Genomic DNA, 19,103 nt, shown 5'->3' with positions numbered 1-19,103 from the left:
GATTTAGGCCCAATTAGATTGTAAACCAACTTAATGTTATTCATTGCATTGGAGATCTTTGTTTTATGCAATCAGAATTGATAGTTAGGTGACTATCTGAAGAATGAAGTACACATTTTATTCCCCAGTGGTTTGTAATTGTGTGGCTGTACTGATTCCTGATTAGTCTTCAAAATTTCAGTGTGAAGAGACAAGTTTAGATGCTTTATTCAGTAGGGTGTGTTCCCCAAACAATTTATGAGGTCTAGAGGTACTTTTCTAGTTTGGAATCAGGATCTGTCCTGAGGTCTTGAAGAGCACAGGGATGTAGTGGACTTAACAAGGAGGGCTTGGGTAACTAGAACTCAGATTCTGGTTTTCCATTTTTTTAAACTGTTGACACTCAAAAGTTTTCAGGAAGGCCAGGTGTCCTTAATGTCCACACTAGTGCTTTCATGGTTTTGGACTGGGAAAGTAACAAGTACAGTACTTAAGAAAATAGGCCAATGTATACAAGAGTATATCTGCATATTAATAGTACATATGACAATATGCTTTTGAGGGCTTTTACTTTTTCAGATCTGAAAAATTGCCACTGAACTGTAACACTGCTGCTGTAATAAAAGGTTACACAAGAAGAAAAGCTAATTACCTGTTAAATTATTATGTTTTATAATAGTGTCTAGGGCTTTCAAGGCTAAGCTTTCTGTGTGCTTTTGAAGTATGACAGGTTCTTCTAGGCACTATGGGTATGTTTTCAGCTCTCCTGTGTTATGATCCTGCTTAACATGATTGTCTCAAACAGCTTCACAGGCTAGACAGGTGTCTCCTAGTCACAGCATAGTTGTCTTACAAGTCTTACAAAGGGATGGGTCTCAAATTAGACTGAAGAAAGGCTTGATAATCCTGAGTGAAGTGTATGCATGCAGTTCTACTGCACATATATAGCATATTTGTTAAAAGCTACCATTCTTCATTTCAGTTTTAATTGCTGGATAAGTTGTTGCATTAAATTTATACGAAGGCTCAGATTTAAAAAAACAATGAACTGAAAGAGTTCTTGATGCACATGAGCAATCCCATGACTGTGTGTACTAATTAGTCATTTGCAGTTGGTGAGCATATATTCAAAAACTATCCTGTTAGTTCCTGGCACAGAATTGAGCATGGGATCTAGTGGAGCCATAGGCTATGACAGGGAAGTACACTAGAAGACTTCCTTCTACGCGGGCTTTGCTGCCCTCTGATGGCATTTAGTGGTGTTACTTCACTGCGCTTACAGGGAAGGCATGATTTCATTCATATTTAATCTAGATGAGAAATACTGTGGTTTCAGGTGTTCTTTAGAAGGCAGTTCCTAGCAATGGCTGCAGAGCATCACTCTGCATACTGCTTCCCCTGCAGAAAGCTGGGTTTCTTTGTTCTTTTGGTCTGTTAGTATCCTGTCGCTGTCGGCGCTTTACTGGAAACGGTGACTGTCCGTGGAAACAAGAAGATAGTTAAAAAACCCCTTGATTTTTCTAATTAAAGGATTAAGCGGCTTTAATTTAAAAGAAAACCTAGTGATTTTTAAAGGTATTGTGGGGCATAAAGTGTTAACTGATTCCTAGACCTGAATTTTGAAAACCAATTGTAAAATAAATACTAATTATTTCTACTTGAGGGCATAATCCTATACAGTGCAATAAATGTGATGCTTGATACTTTTTGCAGAGCACTAACATCTCAGATTCTGGTATTGCAGTTTGACCTCTTGAAAAAGATAATTTACCATTAATACCAGCCCACTGTAACGTTTTTGCCTGGCCTTATAATTACTTGGAACCAAAAGAAGGCTTGGCTGGGGCACTGTCAGATGATTCTTTTTTTAATTAATTTTGTAACAGAGCACCATTCAAACAGCACATACTGCAATTTAAAACAAAATGTCATTATTTCTTCTGTTGACTTTGAAAGGGCTTTCAGTTACTATGTCACTTTTTTTAGATAATTTGTAGGGAAACTGAAAATGCCTTCCTTTTTTACAAGTCATACTCGGTAATTTTAGGTTGGTGGTTTTGGTGTCTGTGGGTTTTTTAGTAGTAGCATTGAGGTTTCTAGGTGGGAATTTTCATTCCTTTTAAAATCATACTGTAGTTTGAAAAATGCTTTGTTTGCATATTTATTACGATAATTGCAGCCTTTTATAAAGTGGAGGGGAGAGGGGCCTCCAGAAGTTCAGAATGACATAAACTGGTTAGAGATCACTATATATATGAGGAGAAATTCACAGATTGTAGGATGATGATAGCTGTGGGTGGAATCACTAGAAAAATGAGTAGGACCTAAACATAGGAGCACAATTCAGTTCTTAGAAGATAAGGAGTGATGAAGTGTAGTGAGAGTGACAGATGTTTTTGCAGCGAGGGAAGGACTTAATGTTTCTAAAAGGAATTTCAGTTTGATATACCTTTGGTGTTTTTAGAATTAAGTAGAGCATTCTTAGTTACCTGGTTTGAAATTTGGCCTATTTAGTGCTTACGAGAGGTACCAGATTGAAAGCCTGAGATGCTGAAGTCATCAAATATCCTGCAGAACAGGTACAGCACCTCCCCAAAAATGCCCTTTCACACTCTAAGTTGGAAAGGTGCCTCAGTAGGGACTGAAGGGTAGTTCAGATTTCATGGTCTATTTTGAAACAATTGGCTAACTTCAAGACTGCCAACAAGGGTGTAAGTCAGTATTACTTGTGAAGTGGAAATCTGTCTGCTAAGACAAGGCCCACCCACTTCTAAAGTTTCTTTGAGTCTGAGTGGGTGTTCACTTTACCTGCTTCGTTATATTCTTCTCATGATGTTTCTTTTCCTGGTGCCCGTCACAAAATAAAAACAAGGAGGAGAATGGTTTTATTTATTGGAAGATAAAGCTATCTAACTCCTCCAGCCAATATGAGGTAAATGTAAATAACAAGACAACACTGTTGATTTCTTTGGCTCCAGGGTGTATCTGTAGCTCTAGTACACTTATCTGTTTTGCTGTTGCTTGTTTTCCTTGTGGCTTTTACTGACAGAACTGCTTCCTTGTAGGAGGACTGACAAATGGTAGTGGTCGCTATATTTCTGCGGCACCTGGAGCCGAAGCAAAGTATCGCAGTGCGGCAAGTACCTCCAGTCTTTTTAGCTCCACCAGTCAGCTCTTCCCTCCTTCGCGCCTTCGTTACAGTAGGTCTGATATTATGCCTTCTGGACGTAGTCGGTTGCTGGAAGATTTCAGAAACAATCGTTTCCCTAATCTTCAATTAAGAGACCTTGTTGGACATATTGTTGAATTTTCCCAGGATCAGCATGGTTCTAGGTAATTATTCCAGTAAAGTTAATAATATTTTACTGCTGTGATACTGTTATATTAACGTTGAACTCTTGAGTGAACTGCTAGTCGTCTTAATGCAAAGCGTGGTATTAATTGGGGCACATGCTCTTACACTGACCTCTTTCTTCTCTAGGAAATTTCATTATAGAAGTATTATAAATTTAGCTGCTTGTAGAAGTTCTCAGTGTAGAAATAGCCTCATAACGAGACTTGTAAACTCTAGGTATCAAAAAGGTGTTGATTAAGAAAACAAAATATCTGGCATCTGGAATGTAAAACCATTTTTCAGCAATACATCATCAGGTACTTAGTTATTGTTATTCTTTTCATCTTTAATCCTTTTCAAATGAAAGTTTTCAAGTATAATTTTCTTAAAATATATCCCTTTACATGCAAAGGCACAACTTTCATTTTAATAGGTTTTATAAATGTCGAATGCCTTAGAATTTTGAGGTGTCTCATTGAAATGGTGTTTGAAAGGTTTTCTGTTGTGTATGTAAAGCGTAATACACCTTATTTTGCACTTAGATTTATACAGCAAAAGCTGGAACGAGCTACTCCAGCTGAGCGCCAGATGGTGTTTAATGAGATCCTGCAAGCAGCATATCAATTGATGACTGATGTGTTTGGAAACTATGTTATACAGAAGTTCTTTGAGGTAAGCATACCACTAAGTGTAGGAAGAGAAATGTGAATGAAATGCTGTAAAATCTGATTGAAATGAACTGTTTTTTGCTTAACATCATAGAAGAACTCTACTGGACTTTTACCACAGAACCTGAGTGTATAACACTGCACACGTGTTTTCTGTTCTGTATCCCCTGCTTGTGTGTTTGCACAATGGGCATGGTTTCTCTTTACACTGGTGGTGCATACACTGGGAAATGTACAGGCTGCACACTCAGGCTTTGCAAGTCTTGTATAATTTACAGAGGCTTTCAGCAGATGATAGACATATGAAGATTTGAAGGATACTTTTTGTTGGTTACTGGATCTGGGTAAAGAGTGGGTCTGGAAAATGCTCTTACACCCAGATAAATAGCTCTCTGAACTTTATCCAGTGCTGTATTCAAAGAAACTCACATTAAATGTACTGAGGTGGAAGAATTTTAAGGAAGGGATGTCATAAGCTGCATCCAATATTACTAAAATTAGTGCTTAAAACTGTTTTGGCTTTTGTTAAAAACTATGGGGTAACAAACCCCAAACCTTTATCAAAGGATTACAAAATCTGACTTAGAGAAGAAAAAGCAATACCTGTGTCCTGGAAGAAGTTCTGTGTAGGAAAAGGATCTAGCTTAGTGTGCTTTAAATTGAGGACCATATTAAAGTATTTGGGTGGGTAGAAGGTGAAGCTGAAAAGCATCCTTTAGGAGATAAGGTGGAAGTTGTAAACAGGAGTGTAGTTTTTACTGAGTAATCTGCAAAACAACATGTTGTATTTTTTTTCTCATTACCTGATTCTTTTTTTACAAATGAAAATACCTTTGAGAAGTGTGGCTGACATATGGTATACAAGGTACTGATCTTGCTCAAGGACCACCAGTTTTTTGGTGTGTGTTCCATAACTTTCAAGTTGGATGTATCCATAGATAATCATTGTTAATTGGGTGTTTTCATTTTAATTCTGCAGAAGAACTTTCAAGAAAAAAAGTGTACTAGGCCTTAGGTGTAGTAAGGGACTTAGTTGATTATTTAAGCAAGAAAGGGAGGTTGGTTGAGCTTTCTTCAGAGTCTTAGGTGACTGTAGATGTGGGGTACTACGGGGACTCAGCAGCACTGTGTGAATGTTACTGGTGCCACCCAGCTGATTGGCACTTCTGTGTGGCCTCCAGTACTGTGCTGACTCAGGGTCTTGTGTGGGCACCTGGGAACATGGCTTTATTGACTGGCTTCTACTCCAGTCAACACAAAGTGGCACAGAAGGTTGGAGTAGCATAGCACCATGGAGGAAATCATATGGGCAGGAAGTAGCTACAGCTGAAAAATGTTGCTTGGATTATACTCTAATTCTGGTGGTGTACAAAACCATTCTGATTTTGTTCTGCAAAACCCAGGATTTCTAGATTTCCCAAAGCACCTGTGGTAAGAATGATCCTTCAAGTCACATGAAATTACCAAGAAGCCACTTAAGGAGTCGAAATCTTCCCTCCTCCCAACCTCCACCTATTACTACAGATTGCGTGGTCTATGCAAGATGAGAGATGCTAACCAGTACAGATTTGAGATACCAGAAAAATTCTGATTTGAATTAATATGTTATAGTAATTTGACTGGTATAATTTTGTCTTAAGATTATTGCAGTTAAATACTCCTTCAGACAGACAAGTATAAACTACTTTGATTCCTTCTATTGTCTTCCAAGGTTGTGCATTTGATAGCAGGTATGTGACTGGAATGTGGAATGTTACAAAACACTGCATTCCGCAGGTGAAAGCTTCTGGTAAATATATCCACCAGAAATACAAAGGGAACAATCGTTCAGGACATACAGTAAAGTTGTAATACATCTTGAAAGTACTTACTCTGTGTGAATCTCAACCTGCTGCAATATGTCTTCATTGTATTTATTGTCTTTTAGTTTGGAAGCCTGGATCAAAAGTTAGCCCTAGCAACACGCATACGTGGTCATGTTCTGCCATTAGCCCTACAGATGTATGGTTGTCGTGTAATTCAGAAAGCACTTGAGTCAATCTCACCTGACCAGCAGGTAATTGTAAGTTAGATCAATATTTTTTTAAAATTTTATTTCTTTTTATTGCATTCATCTTTTTACTTAAATCCTTGACCATTATGAAATGCCCTAAGGTCTGAAATTGATGTGTAAAATAAAATGCTGGGGTACACAAGTAAACCACCAGTGAATGTGAAGATTGGGCAGTTAGGGTGAAGTAGAATATTCCTTTGAAGGGAAAAATAAATGAAAAATCCTTGTAAAGATGTGGATAATCTTTTTTACAGAATGAAATGGTGAAGGAGTTGGATGGTCATGTTCTGAAATGTGTGAAAGATCAAAATGGAAACCATGTTGTACAGAAATGCATCGAGTGTGTCCAACCCCAGTCGCTTCAGTTCATCATCGACGCGTTCAAAGGCCAGGTAGTGTCAGCAGTTTGTTTCCCCTTCTGTGGGGTTGCTTTGACTTGCAGACTGTTTCCCATCAATGCTGTTTGATGCTTGGCAGTCAGCTTGTTTTAAGTAGGGTAAAAAAGGGGTGATAAAAACAGAAAAGGCAGTTAAGGTGCTGTAAAAATATGAATCTGTTGAAAATGAGGTTCTAAAAAGACATTGGTGGGTGTATTAGAAATACTAATAGAGGTTTTTGCTTAAGGCCAGTCTTTCTGCTTGCACTTTGTGATATGCCATTTGAAATTTCCTTTATAACTCTTAACACTGCCATTTTTGATATAATAAAGTCTCTGCTCCCTAGCCTATACTTTTCATTAAAATTTCCATATTCTTCTTCTGTTGCTTATGCTGCAAGTCTGTCTTTCAGTGTTTCCCAGTTAACGTCTGTCATTAAGGAAATACCTTGAAAGGACTACACTGATTTGTTCCCTATGTATGGGCTGGGGCTCAGTGAACAGTGGTGGTATTTGTTTTACTTAAGGTTGGGGGGGGGTGTTTTGTTTCCTAAAAACATTTTTTATTAAAACACAAGATTGATACTGTGCTGCAGGCTAGAGAATATGCTGCTGCTAAGTAAGATTTTAATACTTCGAGACAAACCTGTACTTTTATAGTTTCAAATAAATGTGAAAATATTTCTAACTTGGCAGTGTTACTGAATTTTACTTTAGTCGATGGCCAGATTTGTCTGTTAATCTACAATCTACTTCTCCTATCTTCCACAACAGCAATACCTGAATTATTGTTATGCATAGTAGTAAATGTCATTCCAAGGCTTCTAGGATTGGGTCTTTATACATCAAAAAGTGTTGTATGTGTTAGATGAGATACAGTTTCTAAACTGTGAGGAGAGCCCTTTGACTAAAATATGACTCAGTTTATTTACTGGACATTCATCCAAGCTCCAAGTAATTACATATTAAAAAAATATTAGCTAATATGAAGTGGCAAATGAAAAATACAACACTTCAGTCATGTGGTGTAACAATATGTATCTCTTCCACCTTTCTTCATTGTTTGAATCTGTTCTTTGGATCAGACAAGATTCTGTGTTCAGTTCTGAACAACTCTTAAATCTTCTGAATTAATCCCTGAAACTAAAACCTGCCTCCTGGAGAAGTAAGCAAAAGGAATAAGCAAGATTTTGACTGTATGTTTGAGTACTAACTTTGTTGTATATGCTGGAATGTGAAATGAGAGGAATGCTGCAATAATCAAATTCCTTTTTATAAACGTCAAAACACTTGAAAATTGACTACAAAGTCAAAAGGAAAGCTTGAAAGGTGAACAGTGCTTAACTAAGGGTCACGCTTCCAGACTTTTCTTTGCAGTTAAGTAGTCTAGAAACATTGCAATAAAAACTTGGGTTCATAGCTGTAGAATTACTGGACTGCTGGGGACACAACCAGCTAACCACATTTTCCTCTTTTCCTGACTTCTGCTGGAGATGGGCTCCTGATCTTGACAGGAAAAACTTTTTGTTTTATAGAAACAGTTGCCATGTTCAGTTCTGTTTCCAACATGATGATATTACTGTGTCTGTAAACTTCAGTCGGTTTAACTTCAGTTTGCAATCCTGTTTTAAGGTATTTGTACTTTCAACTCATCCGTATGGTTGTAGAGTAATTCAGCGTATTCTGGAACACTGTACTGCTGAGCAGACTTTGCCAATCTTGGAAGAGCTGCATCAACACACAGAACAGCTAGTGCAGGTTAGTGCATATATTCATTTTTTAAAAAGCACTCTAGAACTCTTCTGTTATAATATATTCCTGTTTCATAGATTAAATCGTTTAAGAGCATTTGGCTCTTCTTACTTTTGTGGACATGGATTTTTTTGTTGTTCTTCTTTCCTTCCATAGTTCTAATGAAAATTAATTTGGAAGTTGGGAAGCAAAAAAGATAGAAAAGCCTTTTAATTATACTTTTGACTGTAGCTTTGAACATACATTGTAAACACACAGAATTAGTATTTGCTTTCATTGCACAGATTGCCCTTTAGTAATTTGCCTTGATTCATTCAGGTGTCCTTTAGATAATGTCTATTAATGTCTAAACACAGTTGAACATTTTAAATATACATGTTGCATATTCTTAGTCAAAAAAAAGCATATTTTGTAAAAGGCAGCAAAAAGCCTTATCCAGCATGATTTCCTCTCTTGGTCTTAGATGAACAAAACAAGTGCTACTAATGGCTTTGAAGTTCAGTGTAGTGTACTAGAAGGGACTTGGTGTTCAGTAGGAATTCGCATGCGTAAAAAGGCAAGAATTGCCTTCTGCTGCATATTCACAGTCCAGTTTATTTCTCAGTGGTTTCTTGTATAGACAAGTCTGTGGTTAAAACGTAACTGTCTTGGGGATGATCTTAATTTGGGGAGCTGCTTTAAGAGGATACAAGGTGCTCTAGCAAATGGCTGGTTTCACAAATTATTTACGCTTTGCTTGTAATTTTTGTGGTCTTGATGCAAGAAATTACATCACTTTTTCTATCATGTTGACATTTACTTTCCCTTATATCCAGGCAAAAAGTAATTTGAAAGTTTATAAAAATATATATATATAAGCTGTGTAGTTTACTTGTTATGAACACAAAGGATAATTGAAGTCATCTTATTTTCAGGATCAATATGGAAATTACGTTATTCAACATGTACTGGAGCACGGTCGTCCTGAAGACAAGAGTAAAATAGTTGCAGAAATAAGAGGAAAAGTTCTAGCTCTGAGTCAGCACAAATTTGCCAGGTATGGCACAACCGTCTGAAGGTTCACTGACCTTTTAAAGTTGTCGTATCAGATTTTTTAAATTGTGTAACAAAAAGGATATGGTAGGGCTTTTCTGTTGTGTAACTTCCCTCCTGAAATTTCATGTTTTTACAGAAAAGAATGGTAGTGGTACTTTATACTAGATTTGGGGAAAGAAAAGGGGAATTGCTGTTCTGTAGCCAAACAGAGTTTCCACAGGTTTATTGAATAGGCTTTGTTCACCTTGTACACAAGTGCAGGGAATGGATTCCAAGTCTCCGTGTGAGGATCCCCAGAGCCAGATGAAAAGCTCTCTGACTTTCCTAATACGCTGCTGCTGATGAGCTGGGACTTCCTGACTGTCTGTCCAGCCAAGGAATGTACAAGTATAAAAGGCTAGCCATAAAAAATGATTATTCAGCCTGACAAGGATTTTATGCCTTAGGAAGACTCCAAGACTATTGCAGGAGTCCTGAGCTATTCTAAACTTGGAACCTGAACATCATCCTTCAGCACCTTTTTTCTGAAATGAGATTGTGTGCCTCTTGCTAAGGAAAGCACACCTCAGAATTCATCCTGGTTGATGATTAGTGAGACTAACCTTGTCATCAAAGTTAAGTAGAAATGAACTGTGACAATATTGGGGCATTTGTTTTGAAAATTGGTTGTATGCAAGCTAGCGAGTTTATCTGGATTTTATTTCCTTTTGCCTAAATAGAACAGTTTGTAATCCTCTCCTTGGAACTCCCTTAATCTCTGAAGTACAAACGTAGGTCCAGAACCTCTTTGCTGTCTTAAAAGCACTGATGGCCTTTCCAGCTTCTGAGATGCCTGGAAGGTCAGAGACTTGCTCTACAAAACAAATACTTCACAATTTCTCTGATCCTGAAAAGTGCCTTTATTCATAAAGCAGGAAGCCATGTGCCTGGCTTTCTCTGTTATGTTTTAAAAAGGCCCACAACCAAAATAGATGTACCAGAACACGTCTGCAACCTGAGGTCCAGTACAGCTACTATAGGTCCCGTGGAAAATCTCTCCTAGGAGATAAGAAGTAACAGGAATTACTTTTCTAACACAAGCAGGAGTGTGTAGTCCTTTAACTGCCTCAGTCATTACAGACTAAAGATTTGGAGATCAGGGCTTGCATTCACGGTGGGCTCCTTAGTGGCACTAAAACTCTTGAATTGTTCAGGTTAAATCTAAAATTGGTGATTAAAGGCATGTTACCTCTTGAGTCACAGTATGCATTTCTCTTTTCAGCAATGTGGTAGAAAAATGTGTAACTCATGCTTCTCGTGCTGAAAGAGCTCTACTGATTGATGAGGTCTGTTGCCAGAATGATGGTCCTCACAGTGCCTTATACACCATGATGAAGGACCAGTACGCCAACTACGTTGTTCAGAAGATGATTGATATGGCTGAACCGGCTCAGCGGAAGATAATAATGCACAAGGTATATTGATATATAGTTTTATTGGTTCAGAAAATATTATGTATGCTAATTTTTCTGCTAGAATACTTTTCCCTCTAGGTGTAAACCGCTAGTTCTGCAATCTAGAATGTAATGTATAAACTAAATACAGTGGAGCTTGGTAAAGCAGAATATATTCAGCTCTCAGTCGTGTCTAAAGTATAAATACACAGGAAAGCTTGGAAGGTTGGGTTTCATATCCTCTCTTTGTGCCAGCCTTTCTGTGAAAATACTTGTACTGTAAAAAATACACTACCTGTCATCTTAGTTAATGGAACCAGAGAAATACAGGTTTCTCTCTTTTTTTGGTGGTTGCTGGTGTAAATCCATTCTGCAGCTCCCCCAAAAGAGATTCCCCTACTTCCTAATGTACAGGCATGTCTCCTAGGTAACGGTCCCCAGACATGGACTAAAGTGCTAGTGCTGTAACTGCCCTACACTGTCTAACACAGGCCAGTGTATTCCTGTGGGAGCTCTGGGGCACTCCCAGGAAAGGGCTGCGTGCCTTTTCCTGTGGCACATGCTTCAGTTGTTCGGGAGTCAAAATCACCAATTTGACATCTTTCCAGAGATTCTGAAATACAGCTTCTGATGCTTTCAAATGTAGTAGCCTCCACTTCGAATTTTTGAGGGGGGGGGGAAACCAAAAATAACGGGTTTCTTCTTACAGATTCGACCCCACATCACAACTCTGCGTAAATATACCTATGGCAAACACATTCTGGCCAAGTTGGAAAAGTATTACCTGAAGAACAGTGCTGACCTGGGGCCAATTGGTGGACCACCAAATGGGATGCTGTAAACGAGGAAAAGAAACGGAAGAAAAATTGAATTGTGAATGATCAAAGCATACAACTTAACTATAAATGTTCTGATTTTTTTAAATCTATTTATTGACTTTGTTCATCCATTTGTAAAATTTTTATTCTTGTGTATATTTTTGGGGAGTGAATTATTAAAAAAAAAAAGAAAAAACTATCTCCAGCCCTGATCCGGAGACCTATCAGATTGGACGGCTGGCAAAGCACAGAATGCCTGTATATGATGTAATTGTATCAAAATAGCTGTCACATATTTTGTAAATTTTTACCTTGTAAAGTCACTGAAATAGTTTTTAAAGGGAAAAAGTACAGTATTCTTTTAATACACTGGCTTGCAATCTGGTAGGTCTACCCAGCATCATAGCACAACAGGTTTATAGAGTTGTATATAGAATTGATCCTTATTTTTCCCTTTTGTGTGAAGTCTTTTATACCAGATTAAAATTGATCAGCTGCATAAACATTATTTAACACGTTGAAAAGTTAAGTTGTATTTTGGTGGTTCACAACGTACTCTCCAAATAATAAACAGGGCACAGTAAATTAACATAGGGAATAACAAAACAGTGGAAACTTTAAAAGACTCTCTTTCATCACTTGCTGTGGATACAGTGGGGTTGTTTGTTTTTTAATAGTGCCCTAAGGTTTCCTCTAGCAATGTATTAAAAATAAAAGCGCTGTATATACTTATATATTTAATTGTTGTACAAGGTAGAGGGATTCAAATGATGGTGGTACTTCCTCTCAGTAAAGTACGCTGTTGGAAAAGGAGCCAACCCTGTATTAACTTTACAGTCAGTTTTACAACGCAGGAAGAGTAGAGATTTGTATTTTTTTATTTTGCATATAGACTTGTAAGGATTTGAAAGTGTTGAGCATTTATTTTGCTTTCTCAATGTAGATGCAAAAAAAATAGGTATTGATGAAGAGAAAAGGGGCCACTGAAAAGTAAACTTGATAGCTCAACATTTAAGCATGATCGATTAAATATTCAGATAGCTTTTTTGCTTCCTATAAATATAAGCATTGTATACGTGTAGTTAATAGGTGTAAGTTTACAGTTTGAAAACAAATCTCTCGTTTCGATGTTTATTACAAGCCTTGCTAATTTAGTAGTGATGCTTACCTTGGTTGTACAGATGTACATTTGTAAACCTTCATGCTGTAAATGTAATTTGTTTTACCCCTTTTTGGGACAAAAATTTGCATTTTAGTGTATATTCATATCCCCATTCCCTTTTCTCCCCCTGGCATATAGTGTTGTATAATGTAAATTTATTTCAGCAAATCAAGAGTGATTTTTTAAATTCTATCTTTATATGGTTTCAGAAATATGAACTGGCTTTCTTTTTATCTATTGTGAGAAACATTATGTTTTGTTTATAACATAGCTGTCGATTCTGTTAATATGGACACTTGGGAAAATCAATCTGTTCAAATTTTAAGTCGGGGTAATCTGCATAGTAAGAAATGGACTGAAAGATTTGGTTATCTCAGAAACCAATGCTTCTTCCATCTTAATAAATGTGGCATGATTTTTTTTGTACAGAAGAGTACTGTATTTTTGAATAGCCTTCTCCCAGCGTAAAGCAAATATGTATGATACTGTCAATTTTTTTCTCTGGACATATGACATTGTAACAGTAACATAAAGATGATGTACATTTACAAGCGGCCTTATGTACATTTCCCAATGATCTTTTTAAGGCAGAATTGTGACCATATGTGTATAATTAAAATCCTTTTTAATCCTTTGCCTATGGAAATATTTTGGAAAAAAAAGCTTACTTTGTATATTCAGTTTCTGAAAGATAAAGAAAGTGCTTTGTATGTTGTTGAAGTAAGTATTTTGTGTAAAACATTCATTTGGATGGCTTAACCTGAAGTTTTGATCGACAGAGATAGTTTGGAAGCAATGTCTTGAGCATTGATCAAATAAAAGGCTGTACAGTAGGGGGTCTGATCACGAGGAAGGAAAATAGTGGGGGTATAAACTTTTATAAGGAATTCTGTCCTGTTACTGTGTGTCAGGTTTACAGAAACCTTGCTGAAGTGTACATCTGAGGCACTATGTTTTTTATGGTAGCATTAACTCCTTAATAGGCAAATGGGAAAGTTTGTTCTGGCCTGCTTCCAGATTCTGGATCTGTTGTTTAGTGCCTGCATTAAGGGATGTCGTAGGCCTAATTATTTTCACAAAGTACAATTCTAATTGCCAAGTAGTTTTTACATGGCAGAGGTACAAGCCCTGCCATTGGAGCCAGAGCTTTCCTGTCCTCACACAAAGGGTGACTTTTGAGCCACTTCTGTGGACGCACGAGTTCCCAGTGACTATTTTTACCCCGTGTACAAACGCTGTGTGTTGTATTGCACAGAGCCAATGTTCTCTTGAGCATGTAAAAGAGTAAATTAGGCTTTTGGGGATGTCCAGGCAGAAACTGATCATGTCCCAGTACTTTGTCCCTGTAGCACTCATGCCATGGTTGAATTTAAACAGTCCTAGAACTGTCATCGTTAGAGCTTTCAGTATCTGGAACATAAACTTCCACTTGCTCTCCTAAAATTATTTTGCACAAATTCTATTCAGGAACATGAAAATCACTGGTTTTCCTTGCAACTATTTTAGGCTTTGGGTAGAACCACTAGACTTTTTTGCTCAAGTATCGCTTTTTGATATAGATTGTTTATGGACCAGTTTGATTAGGTTTGACTCCAGGTGGCTCATATTGAATAATGTAATGTTCACATGTATATACTGTAAAAATCAAAATGAAAATGTGTGAATGACATTGTGTGAAATACATCTGGTCTTGTGTTTTTTCCTGTAGGAAACCAGCCATTCTTTGTGTTCTGTTACATGCCTTGTCTGCTGCCTGCAGAGCTCAGCTTTGAAAAGGTACTCGTGATCCGATGGGAATCAATCAGTCATTGGAGAACCCTTTGTTAGATCATTAACTGCCAGTTCTGAGCAGCTAAACCTTCATGCTGTCTTGTGTTAGGTAAGGCTACAGCCTGACCACAGTGTTCTTTGTACTTCACCAGATGCAGGCTGAGTTCTGGGTGTTTGAGAGGGCTGGGACTTGTCAGCTCTGTGTGGCATTGCTGGATCCACACTCCTGTTACTGCCCAGCATTTTTATCTTAAGGTGTGGAGCAAAGTGGTCTAACTCCAGGGGAACAGGCCTGCTTTTTGGTGTTAAAGTAACTCACCGAAGTGGCCCCTTACAGGCAGAACAACCCTAATTCTGTTGCCTTGCTGGCTGCTAGACCCACTGACACCTCTTCATTCGGAGTATGGGAAAGAGTAAGGTTTCAGGGCTCATAAATTAGGTGGCTTAGAGTGCTGACAGAGACTCAGAAACTGATTCAGCCTCTCTCCTTCCCTCTGCTCTAAGGAAATGCACATTTCGGGAGGTTTTTGTGACTCACTGTGTAGTGGCATGGCAGTTAGGGTGATCTGTCAGTCAGTTTTGTTCTGTGGGAATATTTGATGTAGTAACTAGGAAAATGGTGAGTTGACAACTCCTCCCACCTGGTAATTCAGGGAAGTAAAGCCGAAAGAACAATTGCAAAAGCATTTTGAGATCTAGTGACTGGTCATTAAACTTGCAGATTGTATCTAGGTCAGGTGCCTGGGGGGGAAACCTGGTGTGAGCTACAGCACGGTGACATGCTGCCACACAGCTGCAGTGCACTGCTGCGGAATCTTAGCAAGGGAGCAGTGGCTGGTCATCCTGTATCCCGAGCAGGACAGGTACTTGTGCGGCTTGGCTCAGAGGTGAGGTGGTTCTGTGTTGCTGCTGAGGAAGGAAAGGGCAAAACCATGTGCTGTGTCTGCTGTTGGCTGTCCTGGCTCCTGGTCCCCAGCCTACAACAGTGTTGGAGCCTATGTCGGTGTAACGCAAAGGTCTGTGTCTTACCAAGCTACTGGAAGTGCTTGTAGGGATCCAAAGATCCCATTAGCCAGTGGGCATCACTGATGTTTCAGTGAGCGTGTCCCAGTTTGAAGTATTTCCTGTGCTCACAAGGCTCACAGGCACCATCTGTGCCCAACAGATCCCAACTCGGGTGCCTCTTGGCTTGGTTCCTGGCAGGGATAGTGTGTCCCTCTTGGGACTCTGCTTGTTTCCTCAAGGCCTAGTATGCAGAACTGGGCTAGAGAGGTTTGGGAGAGCTTGGCAAATGTTCGTGCGACCCAGGGAGAGACAGTTTGAGTTGCTGCAGAGGAAGCCTGGGGTGACTGTGCTATTGTGGCAGAGCAGTCCAGGCCTCCGCTACCTATCATTGAGGTTAGAAACCAGCACTGTTACTGTGGATAGACCAGTCACAGGTCCCTTCCTCCTGCACAGGAAGGATGTCCATCAAGCACTGATAGCACCCCAGAACTGCTTTATCCTGGAGTGAACCAAAATGAGATATTCTGTACCAATTTTCAAACCAGAGGGTATCGGGAAGCTCCTGCTGGCACTGTGGGCAGGCAGCTGGGAGGTGGGATGGAGCTTAGGGGTTGAACCGAGCTGCTGGTGTTCTTCGGTGGGGTGGGGCAGGGGGAGGTTTCCCTCCATCAGCCCTTTGGACAGAGCCCGCTCCCTTTGCATGCTAGCTCTGTGGTTGGGGAACTTGCTCAGCAAATGAGATGCTTGAATTCATTTCCTTTCTCAGCCTCGGGGTTTTGAACCCACCTCCCTCACTTCACAGGAGTATGTCCTAACCACGAGATACTGGGCGGGTTCGCTTTCTGCTCCTGAGTTTGGGCTGGGCTCTTTGCACAGCTTGAACCATTCCTTGCATCACAAAACGGCACAAGATGGAGCATGACTCCGAAAGCACGCGGGTGGGGGCGGGTAGGTTCTGCTCTCCAGATCCTTGTCTCCCAACTCCATTCTCCCAGACTCATTTAATGCAAAATAGATCTTGGGAGCAGCGTTCCCCTGTCATTAACAAATTGGAAATGCTCCAGAGGCTTTCCCTATAGCCCTTGAAATCCAGGGAGACTTAAAGACCCTCTTTGCTTTAGTAGAAATGAACACAAGAATAAAAGATTGAGCCTCTCACCAGTGTTGGCACTCTGGGCACAAGAGGTCTTCTGCCTGTTCTGCTTGCACCTGGCCTTGAAGTGTAGGTCAGCGAACAGGAATCAGGACCACATTGGAAGTGACACAGTTGACGTGCTAGACCACAGGACAGGGAGAAACCCCCTTGCTGCGCCGAGCTGAGCTGAGCTGAGCAGCCCTAATGAACTTCATTTGAGCTGAAGACCTGCCTGGAGGGTTCAGATTTCCTGGCACAGCACCACAGCCCTTCCCAGCTCAGCTGCCAGGTCTGTTCCCAGGCAAGCCTAAGCGGCACAAGGAGGGAGACAACCTTCCTGGCACAGCCGTGCTGGGTGGTGGAGGCTCCTTGGGGAAGGCAGCCTGCTTGGCGGCCGGTCACAAGGCAGGTTCACATACTGCAGTTCCACAAACGCTGGGATGCACAGCAGGGTGGAGCTTTGGTGTCACTGGTGGGGACTGGTGAGGAATTGGCCAAGCCTGCTGAGGCTCCTTCTCCTTCCAGGTCAAGTTTGCTGTGCCCTCTTGGGGAGCATGTCCACAGTCTGCTTCTGTCAAAGGGCTTTTCATGGTGGTAGGGAAGCAGAGATGTTTCAGGTGTCACTGAAAGTAGGTGCCAAAATGAAGATCCCCAGAGATGTGCAACTGCTTCCTGAGGGTGAATGGAAACTACAAGAAGGGGGGTTCTAAGGGCAAGATGGTGACAGAAAGCACTGTCCAGCAAGGGAGATGGTGGCAGAAAGCACATTCACAGCTATGTTTTTCTCCCATGAGTGCAAATATAGACTCATAGAATGCTTTGGGTTGGAAGGGACCTCAAAGCCCATCTAGTTCCAACACCCTGCCATGGGTAGGGGCACCCTCACTAGACCAGGTTGCCCAAAGCCCCATCCAACCTGGCCTTAAACACCTCCAGGGATGGGGCTTCCACAGTCTCTCTGGGCAACCTGTGCCAGGGCCTCACCACCTTCACTGTAAAGAATTTCTCCTTAACATCTAACCTAACCCTGCTCTCTATCAGCTTGAAGCCACTGCCCCTTGTCCTATCACTGCACTCCCTGGTGACTAGTCCCTCTCCCACTTTCCTGTAGGACCCCTTTAAGTATTGATACACTGCAATTAGGTCACCCTGGAGCCTTTTCCAGGCTGAACAAGCCCAACTCTCAGCCTGTCTTCACAGGAGAAGTGCTTCAGCCCCTTGATCATCTTCATGACCCTTCCCTGGACTCACTCCAACACCTTTACGTCTTTCCTGTAGGAAAACAAGCACCCTATTCCCTGCCTACCTCAGGAGAACCGGAAGGTAGAGGTTTCCTGGTGTGAATGCAGACCTTTCTCCTCTTTCCTCCCTTTCTCTGAGAGCTGAAATACAGCATCAGAAAGCACTCTCAACTCTCCCCTCCACCAGGATCAATCCAGCAGGAGAGATTTCAGGAGACCAAGGGGAAGGATCTTTGGGAATCTTGGGGAAGAATTCAGCCCAGTTGCTTCTCTGTTAGGCTCAGGTCTGGTGGGTCTGCTGCCATGGTGTTCCCCACTCCACACCTTTGTATATAAATTAGCTTCCAGGGGCTGGTGCAACAGTTGGAGCAATCGCAGGTTAAACAAGGATTGCAGGGGGCTGAATCTGGGCTGAGAAGCTGAGGATGGACAAACTCCATGCAATTAGAGTCAATCTTCCAACCCCTGCACGGAGGGATGGGATGAGTGGAGCAGAGTTCACCCCAGTCAGAGCTCCAGGCTATACATTGATCCCTGATCCCATTCAACTGGGCCATTTGGCTTTCAAAAAGCTGTTTTGTTTGAAAACTGACTGGCCTAAGTACTCCAAAATTCACATGATGTCTCCTATTTCCTTGAAACGTCATGTGTCTCATGAGAACCAAGGGTTTGATTATTCATCCCAGTTCGGGAGTCATACGAGCTCCATCTCGCATCCTGCTGGGACAGGGTCTCTCATCCAGCCCTACCCATGTGCCACCCCCTCCACACGTGGGGAACCAAAAGCCCTGAGATCTGATCAGAGTGTTAAAGGTCACCCACTCTTCTGTGAGATGCTGTACAGCTCCACTAACCCCTTGGAGAAGGGATACTCCTGCGAGGGTCCTGCAGCAACAGTCCATCAGCAAGGCTACAGGGGAGAAACCATCCCAGTTTAAAACCAGTCCTGTTTAGGCATAGATGCTTCCATGCAGACACGTACACTGGGAATAGATCCCGTTGCCTGCTGCGGTGGTTTTTGGCTGCAGGTGGGGTCTCAGCCTTCTCCATGGGCTGCAGGGGGACACCTGCTCCACCATGGGTTTCTCCACAGGCTGCAGGAGCATCTTTCTCCCCTGCACTTGGGGCACCTCCTCCCCCCCTTCCCTGGCCTTGGTGTCTGCACAGCTCGTTACATCTTCTCACTCCCTTCTCTGGTGTCAAAAAGCAGCTGCTTGTGGGTTTTTTTCCCCTAAATGTGATTCCCAGAGGCACTGTGACCATCGCTGATGGGCTCAGCCTTGGTCAGCAGTGACTCCGGCCTTGAGCCGGCTGGTGTTTGCTCTGTGGGGCCTGCAGAGAG

The 19,103-nt window shown here is 41.0% G+C and overlaps 1 protein-coding gene across 5 annotated transcripts in view; it reads left to right on the top strand.

Moving 5' to 3' along the window:
• PUM2 (pumilio RNA binding family member 2) overlaps nucleotides 1–14,242 on the top strand; it is a gene marked incomplete at its 5' end in the record, with an annotated part of 47,278 nt that extends 33,036 nt beyond the window's left edge. For 3 of the 5 annotated variants that reach the window (XM_084261398.1, XM_084261399.1, XM_084261397.1), the window contains 8 exons: nucleotides 3,045–3,312; nucleotides 3,856–3,985; nucleotides 5,909–6,037; nucleotides 6,289–6,426; nucleotides 8,043–8,168; nucleotides 9,077–9,198; nucleotides 10,459–10,651; nucleotides 11,340–14,242. In XM_084261398.1, the coding sequence (XP_084117524.1) occupies nucleotides 3,045–3,312; nucleotides 3,856–3,985; nucleotides 5,909–6,037; nucleotides 6,289–6,426; nucleotides 8,043–8,168; nucleotides 9,077–9,198; nucleotides 10,459–10,651; nucleotides 11,340–11,471 (1,238 nt within the window). In that variant the 3' untranslated portion in view covers nucleotides 11,472–14,242. Of the gene's footprint in view, nucleotides 1–3,044; nucleotides 3,313–3,855; nucleotides 3,986–5,908; nucleotides 6,044–6,288; nucleotides 6,427–8,042; nucleotides 8,169–9,076; nucleotides 9,199–10,458; nucleotides 10,652–11,339 lie in introns of all 5 variants that reach the window. The other 2 variants (XM_084261401.1, XM_084261400.1) reach the window with 1 other exon arrangement.
• Nucleotides 14,243–19,103: the final 4,861 nt, after the last annotated feature.

Source organism: Gallinula chloropus (genome assembly GCF_964237585.1).
Source record: "Gallinula chloropus genome assembly, chromosome: 3".
In the NCBI taxonomy this organism is placed as follows: Eukaryota; Metazoa; Chordata; class Aves; order Gruiformes; family Rallidae; genus Gallinula; species Gallinula chloropus.
The sequence above is the reverse complement of the archived record's forward strand: the minus strand, read 5'-3'. Positions and strand labels throughout refer to the sequence as shown.